Source organism: Phyllostomus hastatus, unplaced genomic scaffold (assembly GCF_019186645.2).
Source record: "Phyllostomus hastatus isolate PE091 unplaced genomic scaffold, TTU_PhHast_1.1 phas_contig_80, whole genome shotgun sequence".
Classification (NCBI taxonomy): Eukaryota; Metazoa; Chordata; class Mammalia; order Chiroptera; family Phyllostomidae; genus Phyllostomus; species Phyllostomus hastatus.
In genome coordinates this window covers 22,595,736-22,609,468 of record NW_025333960.1, presented here as the reverse complement: position 1 = coordinate 22,609,468, position 13,733 = coordinate 22,595,736, and the positions used below count along the sequence as shown (strand labels likewise).

Genomic DNA, 13,733 nt, shown 5'->3' with positions numbered 1-13,733 from the left:
AAAACAGTAGGCACTCAATAGAAATTTGCCAAATTAATACAAATTATTTCTAGTCTGCTACCTCAAACCCTATCATATACTTGTTATGTTACAAAGTTCAAGAAAAAATTTTGAAAACATAATGCATTTTATTACTTTTATAGTGCCTCAGTACTGATTCAAAGACAACTTTTGATTTTTCTTCAAATAAGTTTATTTTCTCAAAAGAGCTTTATTTCCTATGTAATTTTTAAAGTTGTATGACTAATGCCAAAAAAATTGATGGGGTGAATTTTTGAACCTTGGGATACCTTTAATCTCAAGTGCATGAAGCACTACTGACATGCTCCAACCTTCAGAGGACTGGGTGTCTGGCAGAGCAGAACCACATTTTGTTTGTTTAAGGCACTCGGATGCACCAAGTAATCACCAAAATAAACACATGGGAAAAATTCTTGCAGTTTTTCTGTTTCCTTTACAACATCATTTGTCTTTATTCTGGTTTTTTTTAATTGCTGTTTACCTGTAACTTTCTGAAAACTCCCTTTCCTCTGCCTACGTCCTTCCCCACTAGTTAAAACACACTACCTACCTAAAGATGTAAACATCAAATCGGAGCTAAACGGAAATGTAAGTTGATACAAAAGGTAGTTGCTAAACAGATACTGACAAGACCTAAGGTTTATACAAAAAGTTCTAACAATATCTACAGAAAACTGCTATAGAACAGTGATTTATGGTACAGGATTTTTCAAAAAGTTCATCTCCTTCCCAAACAACCACTCTTCTGTAACCTACAGCACAAACTACCCCTGACAATGGAACTTAAATTAACATGTTATTCAAACATGGTCCTTATCATCTTCTTTCCTCTAAATTCATTAAATCCACTCATAAAACACAGCAATGTGATAATCTCTATTATTAATCCAGCAATGAGATCATCAAACGTAAATGGTTAGAAATAGAGATTTAGGGTTCTGCAGTAGAAGCATATTTTTATAGATTAATAGTTGGTTAATACGTAAAGAATGTTTGGTTTAAAAATAAATATTTACAAGAACACCCCAAATAAAATGCCTTATTTTCAAGCTGTACAAATTAAAAAGTACTATAAAGAAGAAATGCCTTTTGGAACTAGACCCTTAATTGTGAGGAGTGAAAACAAAACTGTTATCAACACCCATCTCTGAACTGAAATCCTACTGTGGAAAAAATACATTGGTCTGAAATCAGAATTAATTTTTCAATCAAATTTTCTGATTTATTACTAAGCAAAGTTTCATTTAAAACCCCTTTTCCTTTTATCCCCAATAGTTAGAATTATCCAAGGGAGTACTCTAACCTGCTTCTAGATAGAAAGTGCATATACTTATCCACATGGTAATTTCCTCATTTCAGTTAGCAAATGAACACTATTTTAAGCATCACAAAATAGAACATGTGTAGTATAAGTACCATGTAGTGATTTGGTACTATAACCACTTTTTTTTTTAAATCAGCATTTTCAAGACAAATGAATAATTAAATGCTCTCAGGAGGCCTCATTTATTTACACTTGTAAAAAACTGCATGCTGACATTCCAAAATTTGTACTTTCATAGCTCTAAAATCACTTTTATGTATAATGACATGATATTTTAGACTCATTCAACAAAAGTAAAGAAATACTGTTATATCAATGTGGAATCATCAGTAAGTTACAGGAACTATTTGAAAGTATTGCTAATAGGAAAAAATATGATTTCTAAACCAAGGATCTAAAATTAATACAGGAAGTAAAATTATTAATGTCTTTACATTCTAAGAAACCCCAAACACATCACCTAAGCAATATACACACACAATACATACATGTAAAAACTCTAAATCTTAAAGTTCTAATTTATTCTAAGTATTTATATAGCCTGTATTAATTTAAAAACTATATATATTTATATATATAAACTTCAAACAACAGCAGTAAATTCAGGACAAATTCAAGTACTCCCAAGTAGTAAATTTTAAATATTTTCCTCAGCTAAAACCAACAGGCTGCATAAATATCGGGTTATATAAATAATCGGTACTTGTTTTTTGCCAGGATACCACAAGGAGACAGTAACTAATGCTACTCAACTTTACCAAGACTTCTGAGAATATCAAGTGTAATTATGTAAAGAGGCCAGTATAATATACGGGATCTGGCAGAAGTAACACCTGCTTCAGTGTGATTGGTAGGGTAGTAATACGGGTGTAATAATTTATAGTTTTAATTTGAACATTTCACCTAAAATGCCATATGGTGTGCTTGAGTATGATATTGTTATGTTACAGAATTACATGCTTATGATTTTGTAATAAAAGATTTTGTAACAAAAAGGGTATGTTATTTGTGCCAGACCCAAAACTGTACAAATGGAAAAGTCTTTTTAAGGATAAGAGGCAGTTTTGCTTTGCTTTACACAACAGGAAAATAAAAACACACACTAAAGGATGAAGGTCTAAAACTAATTTCTCCAAGTTTATCATTATTGTTGATTCATTACACAGAAAACCAGTAACTATGAATGCTTAATTTACTAGGCTAAATTTTCTGAATTGCACAATTTTTTTAACCACCATCATTATATTCAACCTTCTAAACTAAAAGCTCTTCCATCAGTAGAAAAGACCTACATTTGAACTAAAGATAAAGAGTTAGTCTTCAAAGAACTAGACTTTACCTCTCTACTCTCTCGGATTATATGCTTATTCCAGAAAATGTATATTAATAGGTAAGATTTCAGTTTCTCGTCTATAAAGAAAAAAGCAAACAAAAAGTAAAGCTTTGGTTTCCAAGGTCTAGAATATTAAAAATATAAATGCTTTCATACATAATTTCTTTGTTATTTGTGAGAGAATAAAACAAGTGAATAAAGGGCTTTTAACAACCCTGATGAATGCAGTCTAAGTAACTGAAGAGGCAAATAAGTCAGCAATATCCTCTCTCTCTTTTTTTAGCAGTATTCTTAATAAACACTGAAAAACCATAGAATAGGTTTCTCTCCAGTTTCCCATATTTTAAAAGAAAACTGCCTTTAAAGTTAAAACACCATGAATTTAAAAAAATTAACAAAAAAGACAGTCTTCTGCTAATTTCAACGTAAGGGCTGTACTAAAATGTCACTGGCTCATTAAAGAAATAGATGTTTTCAATTCAGGGTGGCATTAAAGTACTGGCTGTTGAATAATTCAGTGAAAATCTGACAACTATGCAGGCTGAAGAGTCCAGAAAATACAGGGGAAAGTCCAGAAAATACAGGGGAAAATACATAAGCTTAAATTCTCAAAACAAAAGAAGCACCAAGCAAACAAACAATGCAGTATATTTACACCCAATTTAAAACACATCTGGTTTGAAATTAGAAAACAATTTTTTCATTTTGATATTGACACATAAATCATATAAACTGATTTTTATCACTGTTTTGAAACAGTACATTTCTCTCTCCAACTCCACAACCCCTCCCTATGGACCTTGTTGGATTCAAATATACAATCAATGAAAATACATTTTATAAAGTATAAAATGTTTAATGTTTCTAAAATTTGTGACAAACTCAAATGAGACAGAGAAGAGAAGCTCTGGAGAGATTAATGGACATTTCAAATTCACTATGGCTCATTAATATTACTTAAAAAAATACTACTAAAAGCTACAATAATGGTACTATTACTATAATGACAACAATGTCAATTTATTAAGCCTGTACCTTTAGACCAAGAACTAATTAAGCATTTTACATAATCCAGTCCTTAAAACATTATAAGGCAGGTTTATAATAAAACATTATAATACCCATTTCTCAGATGAAGGTAAGTGAGGTTTGGGGTTTAAAGAACTTGTCAAAGGTTACAAAACTTGACAGTGAAGAACCAAACCGAAATTTGTCTGAGTCAAAGAACATGTACTTATTCAACAAGCTACAATGCTTCCCCACAAGCAAACATTTAACAGAATTTGTTAAATAATGCTACCATATAGAAAAGTAGGACAGGAACTTAAAAACCCCTGTAGCTCTTTCTTAAAGGAGTTATAATATTATAAATAATAACAACTATATGAACGAAAAAAGTTATAAATAACTGTTCTTGCCACAAAATAAAATAGTATGCTAACTAGCCCATATTTACAGGAACATTCTTAATCATGAAATGGCATGCCCCAGTTTTAATAAAACACTCACAAACATTTATATACAAATAGACCAAAAATAAAGGGGAGTGGGTTATTCTGTGCCAGGGAAGTAGAAACATAAAAAACTCTCTACTAGCCTAGTTTTACCATATTTTTAAATGTACCATATTAAGATTTGGAATCTTGAGGACACTATGCTAAGTGAAATAAACCAATTACGAAAAGCAAATACTGTATGATTCCACTTATATGAGGCATCTAAGTAGTCAAATTCATAGAATCAAAGTAGAATTGTGGTTACCAGGGGCTGGGGCAGGGGGAAATGGGGAGTGGTTTAGCAAGCTGAAAGAGCTCTGGAGGCATGTTGCATAGCAATGTGAAAATGATTCACATTGACTGTACATTAAAAGAGGTTAAGGGTGAAAAAAAAAAGATCTAGTACTAATACATAAGTAAGCAAAAACAGATATACATTGATACAGTAGTCCTGCTACACAGATACAGTAGCTACTAGCCAAATGTGACACTTAAAATTTACATTAACTTTTAAAAATTAAAATTACTTCTCCAGTTACATAGCCATAACTCAATTGCTCAGCAGCCATATGTGGCCACAGACAAAGAACATTTTCATCAAAGAAAGTTCTCATCAGACAGCACTGGCTCAATATACAGAAACATTCGAATACATGAGGAAATTTGTAATCAATATAAAGTTGTGTGTTATAAAGGTGGTACAGTCATACCTTGGTACTCATCAGCTTCAGGACTTGTCAAACCCCATACTCATCGCATTTTAATGAGAAAAAAATGTTTCAGCACTCAGCGCTTGCTCAGGACTCATCACACTTGCTAGAACTTGTGTGAGTCATGACACTGCCCCACAGCAGAAAAGGCTTCATCTTTTGGTACTCACTGGTTAGGCACTCGTCATGAGTTCCAAAACAAATTAATGACAAGTACCAAGGTACCGCTGTATTTCAAATCACTGAGGAAAAAATTAGAATAGTGTTGGGGCAATTTGCTAGCCTGAGGGAGAATGAGGGAGAACTGAGGTCAATAAAGCTAACTCTGTATCTCAATGCTTATTAAAGAGAAACTGAATGAATCAAAGATTTGTATCTAAAAGGTAAAATAAAAGAAGTATTAACATAATTTTAAGGAAGATACACAATTCCAGTTATAAAATAAATAAGTCAGTCTTGGGGATGTAACGTACAGCATGGAAAATACAGTTAATAGTACTGTATTATACATTTGAAAGTTAGCAGGAGAGTAAATCTTCAAAGTTCTCATCACAAGAAAAAAACTATGTGTGGTGCTGAATGTTAACTAGGCTTATTGAGGTGATCATTTTACAATGTATACATAGGATATCAAATCATTATATTGTATACCTGAAACTAATACAATGTTGTATGTCAATTATATCTCAATGTGGAAAAAAAAAAAAGAAAAAAGAAAAAGAAAGGTTTGGCCCTGGCCTAGTAGCTCAGTTGGTTAGAATGTCAGCCCAATAAGCCATGGTCATGGGTTCAATCTCTGGTCAGGGCACATATAAGAATCAAACAATGAATACATAAATAACTTACACACATCCTCCAATATGCTTTAATAATCTCCAGACTACTTATAATACCTAATGTAATGTAAATGCCATGTAAACAGATGTTATAATGTATTGTTTAGGGAATAATGACAAGAAAAAAGTCTATGTACGTTCAGTACAGATGGAACCGTCATAGGCCTAACTACACAGTACGCATCAGAACAGTGTAACATTTTTTCAAGTATACTCCTTCTGTTTGAATCTGAGGATGCAGGCCCTGTGGATATGGGCGGCTGACGGTGAGTCATACTTTTAAAAGTATGGAAGTAAATTATGTGAGGGAGATTATGGAAAAAGGGGAAATCTGAAGGGCAGAACAATAGGTATAGTCTGATCTCATTTAAGTGTAAACAAAATCAAATATGGGGATTGTAAATGCACATGTGATACGTGCCCACATTCATTAGGTTTCTTTCAGGCTATGTTAAAACCTAAACCGTGGTTACACCTGACTGGGCAGAGGATGGGAGACTGCACATTTGTGAGGAGTAAATATTTATTTTTTCAAATATTTTTATATTGTGAATTTTTTTTTGCATGTGAATGCACATTGCATACATTACATTTATAATAAAAACAATCCTTTCTCTACTGAGGTGACTGCCATTCATTTAGGAATTGTCAATGTTAAGGGGTCAATGCTGGGGAGGAACATGTCTCAAAGCACATTTAAATTTTACAGAGCAGACAGTTAAGTCAGGCTCTTTATAGTTAACCCTATCTCAGGGCTCTCTATGTACCTCTATCTTAGATCTGATGATCAATCTGTAAATCTAATATTATATCAAATAACTGCTCTAAAGATTAAGTAAGGTCCTTCCTGGGTGTTACACAATTAATGATATTTATTGAGTATATATATGCCCAGTTCTGTGGGGGATACAAAAAATAGGATTATAGTCTTGCTCAAGAGGTTTAAACCTCACAAAAGAAAACATGCACACAAGGAACAGAGACCAAATCAATACCATGCAAACACTATGTCCTCAGAAAACAAGTCAGTGTGGGAAAGAAGAGTCAGGATTCATGAAGAAGGTGGCAGATTTTATCTTAATAGACAGGCTGGATTTAGATACACAGAGAGGAGAAAGAATTACATAAGACCACTAAAAAGAATGCACAGAAATAAAAAAATGAGATAGTGAGACTCAGCATGACTAGCTATGGGTAATAGGAAGAAGTATAAAACACGTAATAAGGAGGAGTAAAGTTCAAGGTAATACAAACCTTCAAAACACAATAAAAGTTAAGATTTTATGAAACAGACAAAGTGGAATTTTCATAAGCATGTGGCAGCAATAGTGTACAAGGTAGGGTAAACTATAATGTTTGCATGTCTTTTCTTCCTTTTGGCATGCTGTCTGCACATGAAAAATAAAATAACAAACATTGTATCACTACCTCATTTCCAGACCCAGATTCCAGTGGTCTCTTCTTCCTTGGTCCAATAGCAGCAAGGGCTGTGAGGTTAGCATCTCTTTGCTGAATCTGTGCAAGCTCCAACTGTTGTAACTGGAAGATGAAATTAAAAAAAAAAAAAGGCAATGTTTACTCATAGTCATGCTCAGAGGGGGAAAGAAACTGATCACTAAGCCTAGTTCTGTGTTATTCATCAAATAGTTTCAGTGTAAAATAAACATTAGATTTTCCTAACCAAGGGCACATCATTTCCTAATTCACTTACTGCAACAAAGTCTTTAGTCCTGAATCTCTAAATGGAGAGGCAGAATTTAGGTAAGAAGAAGTACAGAATACAAGAAGAAAAAAAAAAGAAAGAAAGGAAAGGCATCTAGAGCTAAATCTCTTAGTTTAAACACAAGTAAGAAATGCCTGAAGAATAAAATTGAACATTAAATTAGAGAGAAATTGGTCAAACCACAGTCAACCTTTTCAGATTAAAAGAAAATCACTTAAAGACAGTTTCTGTATTTTAAAGGAAATAGTTCTATGCTGTATGATTTATAAAGCACTTCACTAAAAATTAACTCATTTAACTCTCATAACCACACCAAAAGGTACACATGAATTGTTACAACACATGAAAATTATACATATACTTCATCCTTTTTTTTTTAAGTTAAAGGAGGCAGTGGGGCTCTAGGAAGTTAGAAAAACTTCATAAAGGTCACATAAATATTAAATGGAAGAAGCAGAACTCAGAGCCAAGTGTTCTCATCACATCATTTTCAACATAGCACACTTTCTCACAGATTCACTTTACATTTATCTTCATGCCAAATACTGAAAGTCAGTTAGTATTACTGTATAACTTCCATCATACTTACCCCAAAATGACCAAAGGTACAATATATAATTTTTTAGTAGGGAGGTACTAAACTATACAAGGGTGCTCATGAAAGATGACCCATTAAAAGTCAGATCAACAAGATATTAAAACTGGAAAATAAAAGCACGGAATATAGCATCATTTACCAAAGCAGTAAGTGTCACATGGTATTCTTTCAAAAACACAAGGTGAGGAAGTCAAATAAAATATCATTGTACAGGTCCTTAACCTTTTCCAGAAGAGCAAGAATGTTCAATTCCCATCAAAGTCTTATCACTATGGAAGGAAAAGTGGAAAGACTCTGGCTCTGGTTGCTTGGTGAGTGTTCAGCACGATCAAACTCCAGGACAGTCAACTGAAAGTAACCTGTTGGGAAACCTTATATATATGAATATTTTTACATTTTATATATAATACATATAAAGGATATTCTTAGAGGAACACTGATCAAAGTTTTAACATTTAAAAAACAGCAGGATGAAAACAGGAAGTAAGTGTATGGTGAAACAGATGGTTTCAAGAAGGTACAAAGTAAAGGTCACTTCAGATTATTTTAGACAATAACAAAGAATAAACCACAGGTAACTGAATCTTAAGTAAAGCAGAAACCATTTAACTAAAAATTAAAACCATTGTCTATCTGTTCCACAAATTACAGGGCAGTAATCCTTTTAAATGGTATTCACTTATGTATAAATTGCTAGCAAACTATTTTCAAGAGTTTTAAATGGTCTTTTATTGATGCTGACCTTCATAATAAGATATATAGTTTTAGAGTCTGATGATGTCACATCCTGAAATTCTAGGTGACAGAATGGATTTTAGTTAATCTACCTAAATCAAACAAGCTATATTTTTATTCTTTGTAGAGAAATGGCATCTGCAAGATAGTCATACCAAATAAATAAATAAAGTTTCAAAATTGACCTCTGTCATCAAATTTCTCTCCCCATGTAGTAAAACATTTTCTCCTATTCTGTGAATTATACTTTGGTGTTTTGAAATCTCATATACATTTTAGAAAATTTTTCAAAACCCTAACAAAAAGTGAAACTGACCATAGTTTTGGTTGGCTGTAAACTTTCTCAAAAACAGTCTATCTTGGCCAGCACAGTACAGAAAAACTAGGCTTTTTTAAGGGAAAAGGGAGGAAGTTTTGGGCATTCATGCAGGCTTGACATAAATAGTGGGTGAAGACAACAGGCTCAGTTCAGTAAAAACTAAACTGCTTGCTTATAGAAACAGGATTGCAAATGACATGATTATCTACACAGAAAACCTCAAGTTAGCTACAAAAAAGAAAAACCAATATCCTCCTAGGACTATTAAATGAGTTTAGCAAGGTTTCAAGATGCAAGGTCAACATACTCAATAATCATCTCTCTAAATAACATTAAGGTACATTGGGAAAAATAAATTTTTTAAAATGCCACTTATAAGAATAGCTCTCCCCCAAATGAAATAGTTTCAGATATATCTATCATGTACAGGTATTTGTATTCTGTAAACCACACAATGCAGATTAAAGTAATAAAAACAAGTATAGATAAGTAGAGAGAAATACTGTATGTTCATGGATTGCAAAACTCAACAGAGTAAAGATTTCAATTCTCTCCAAGTTCATCTACGGATTTAACACCATTCCAATAAGGTGGTTTTTTTTTTTATAAATATGGGTAAATTGAGTCTAAAATTTACATGGGAAGGCAGAACTAGAAAAGCTAAATCAGCTTTGGAAAAAAAGAACAAAATTGAAAAAATTACACCACACAATTTTAAGAATTACTATAAGGTTACAGTAATTAAAATAATGTGGTACAAAGGATAGACACAGATATGGGACAGAAAAAAGAATTGAGAAATAGAACATAAATATGGCCAATTGATTTTTGATCAGAATAGAAAACAATTTTATTGAGAAAACATAGTTTTTTCACCAAATATTGAAGCAACTGGACATCCACATGCAAAAAACACTACCTTGATTTCAACACCTCACACTTTATACAAAAATTAACTCCAAATATAAACTATAAACTTCTAGCAAAAAGCAGAAGAGAAGATCTTTGTAATTTGGGTCCAACAAAAAGTGCTTAGACAGGACACCCATAGCAGGGTCCATAAAAAAAGGGTTTTTTATGTTTTGACAAGTTGGACTTCATCAAAATTAAAAACTTTTGCTCTGTGAAAGAAACAGTTAAGAGAACCAAAGTACAACCTATTTTATTTCTCCCTCTCCAATCTACGTGCCTTTTATTTCTTTTTCTTGACTTATTGTGCTGGCCAGGACTTATAATCACTCAACATTAAATGAGTAATAGTGATAGAAGCAGACATCCTTGCTTTTTTCCCCTAATCTTTGGAAGAAAACAATCCTTTCACCATTAAGAATGGTATAATGGTAAGGTTTTAATAGCTGTCCTTTATCAGATTCAGTAAGTGCCCCCCTTTTATTCCTAAATTACTGGGTTATTATTATTAATGGATGTTGAAATTTGTCAAATATACTTCTACATTAATTAACACAATTACATAGTTTTTCTTTCTTAGACTGTTAACATGGTAGATTATGTTGACTGATTTTTGAATATCGAACCAGCTTTGCACTCCTGGGATAATCTCTAATTGGTCATACAATTTTTATAAATTGCTAGATTTGACACAAGTGGTATAGAAGTGGTGTTAATTGTTCTGTAACTGGGAGAATTCACTAAGTAAAATGATTTGTACCTGAGATTTCTTAATTGGAAGGTTTTAACTATAAATTGAAATTTACTTAATAACTGCAGAAATGCTGAGGCTATCTACTTCATCTTGGCCAAGTTTTGATAGTTTGTGCTTTTTAAGAAATTGGTCACTTCATCCAACTTGTCAAACTGTTTGCAAAGAGTTGTTCGTTATAATCCCTTCATATTCTATTGACATCCACAGGGTCTGTCATGATTTCCCATCTTTTTCTTCCTCACAATAGTGATGTATATCTGATTTTTCTTTTTTAGTCTTAAGAGACTCATCAGTTTCATTGACTAAAGAACCAGCTTTTGCTTATTTGATGTTTATTTCTTTTCTTCTGTTTTCAAAGTCATTGAGATTTGCTTCTTACTATTACTTCTTTTCTTCTGTTGCTTTGGGTGTATATTGCTCTTCTTTTTCCAGTTTCTTAAGGTAAAGGCTTAGATTATTAATTTGAGAACTTTCTTCTTTTCTAAAGTATTTTCCCCCATCGTATTATTTTAACCTACCTATTTCATTACGTTTGAAGTGAGTTTCTTACACACAGATATAGTTGAGCCAGTTTTTCATTTACACTTGATATAATGATTTAGATGTGTCTGAATTTACATTTACCATTTTATTATTTGTTTTCCGTTTCTTCCCTCTGTTTTTTATTTATTTCCCTTTTCCTACTTGTTTGGGGTCATATAAACTTTTAGTATTTCAATGTATCTATTTTTTACTGTCTTTTTATATAGTTTTTAAAAAAGTTTAGTGGGGGCTCTAGAGATTACAATATATATTTTAAATTTCAGTCTACTTAGAATCAATATTTTACCACATCAAGTAGAATACAGACACATGACCCATATGTATGTCCTTTTACTCTCCATGCTTTGTTATATTTTTTGATATTACATACACATACATTGAAAATTCCTGACAATGTTATAATTTTGCTTTCACTTAAGCATTTTTAGAAACTCAAAAATAGACAAAGTCTATAATACCATTTCTGTTGCTCTTTTTCCCCTCCTGATATTTAATGTTTTCCTTTGGTATCATTTTACTTCATTCTGAAGAACTTTCTTAAGCAATTCTTTTAGAGCAGGTTGGCTGGCAACATTCTATTCATGCTCCTTCATCTGAAAATGGCTTTATTTCACCTCCATTCTGCAGGATATTTTCACTGAACATAGAATTTTGGATTGGCTGACAGTTGTTTTCTTCCAGGACTTTAAAAATATTTTGCACCCTGGCTGGCGTAGCTCAGTGGATTGAGAGCGGGCTGGGAACCAAAGTGTCCCAGGTTCGATTCCCAGCCAGGGTACATTCCTGGGTTGCTGGCCAGAACCCCCAGCAACCGCACATTGATGTTTCTCTCTCTCTCTCTCCCCCTTCCCTCTCTAAAAATAAATAAATAAAATCTTAAAAAAAAAAAAGAAAAAGAAAAAGTATAAAAAAAAATATTTTGCTACTTCCTACTGGTCTCCATGGTTTCTGACAGGAAGTCTACACCTGTTGAAAAAATGTCCTTTTCTAAGGCTAGTTTCAAATTTTTTTCTATATCTTTACTTTCTGAAATTGATTATGATGTGACAGAGCCAGAGTTTCTTTACCCTGCTTGGGGGTTCACTGAGCTGGAATCTTTAGGTTTATTGCTTTCTCTAAATTAGGGGATAGGAGAGTCTAGCCATTATTTTTTCCAAAAAAGTTTTAGCATTTCACTTTTTTTTTTAATTTTATTTATTTATTTTTAGAGAAAGAAGGGGGGGGAGAGAGAGAGAGAGAGACAAAGAGAGAGACAGAGAGAGAGACAGAGACATCAATGTGCAGTTGCTGGGGGTTATGGCCTGCAACCCAGGATTGTACCCTGGCTGGGAATCGAACCTGGGACACTTTGGTTCCCAGCCCACGCTCAATCCACTGAGCTACTCCAGCCAGGGCTAGCATTTCACTCTTTATCTTCTTCTGAGATTTTAATAACCAAATGTCAAGCCTCTGATCATAGGCCCACATGTCTCTACAGTGCTATTTTGCTTTTTGATCTATTATCCTCTCTGATTTTCAGATTAGATAAATTCTATGTCTCCATCCAAGTTAACTGACTCTAAATTTACTGTTTTCTTTTTCCTAATGTCCAACTGAACCAGTGAGGATTTTATTTCCATTATCATTTTCAGCAATAAAATTTCCATTTTAGAACTTTATTCTCAACACACCTTGTTCCTAACAGGCTTGACATACTTTTTTGAGAGGATCCTCCCTCATTCCTTTATGGCTAGTGACAAAGCCTGCATTTCACTTATCACAGTCTCTCTGATATCAAGTAGAGGTCCCATAAAATTGAAGTCAGTGCCCTAGAGCACAACAGAGCAATAGCAGTTAGAGATCATTTCATCCCTGGAATTTAATACTTGTCTTTGTTCATTTTTAACTATGATAGTACTGACTTTAATCAAGACCCAAAACACATTAAAAGATTACCTTAAAGATCACATAAACTCCCAGAGATAAAGTTCAATAAAGGTACTTCTTGATGCTAAATACAGATTTCAAGAACAAAATATACTGAAAAAATAAATAAAATTAATGAAAACAGAAACCAAAAGCTTAGGCAGATACAAAGGACTAGATGAATAATGAATAAACCAAGTGTCATATAGCCAAATCTCAGCAGGTACAGAGACATACTTAAGAGGAAGGACTAAATTATCTAGACAATTATGATACTGACAGTATGGGAAATCAAAAAAAGTTTATTTTCCATGTTTAAGGAAAAAGATATAAAAAATGCAGGCACTGACACTACAAGAAACAACTGCAGAGCTGTCTTTCACAATAAATGATCCAAAAATATGGTGTGGTGTCATTTCAGTCTGATTCTGCTACAAACTTTTGGAAAGTGATATCATAAGGTGTAAAGTAAAGGAAAGAGTAGAGTGGTAAATTGACGTCTCCCCCAAGGATTGAGAGTGCTGTCC

General features: G+C 33.0%; 1 protein-coding gene across 2 annotated transcripts in view; it reads right to left on the bottom strand.

The window, feature by feature from the left end:
- Positions 1 to 13,733, bottom strand: part of TAF4B (TATA-box binding protein associated factor 4b) — a 126,760-nt gene that overhangs the window by 17,789 nt on the left and 95,238 nt on the right. For both annotated transcript variants that reach the window (XM_045849971.1, XM_045849972.1), the window contains one exon: positions 7,149 to 7,259. In XM_045849971.1, coding sequence (XP_045705927.1) covers positions 7,149 to 7,259 — 111 coding nt within the window. The remainder of the gene's footprint in view (positions 1 to 7,148; positions 7,260 to 13,733) is intronic.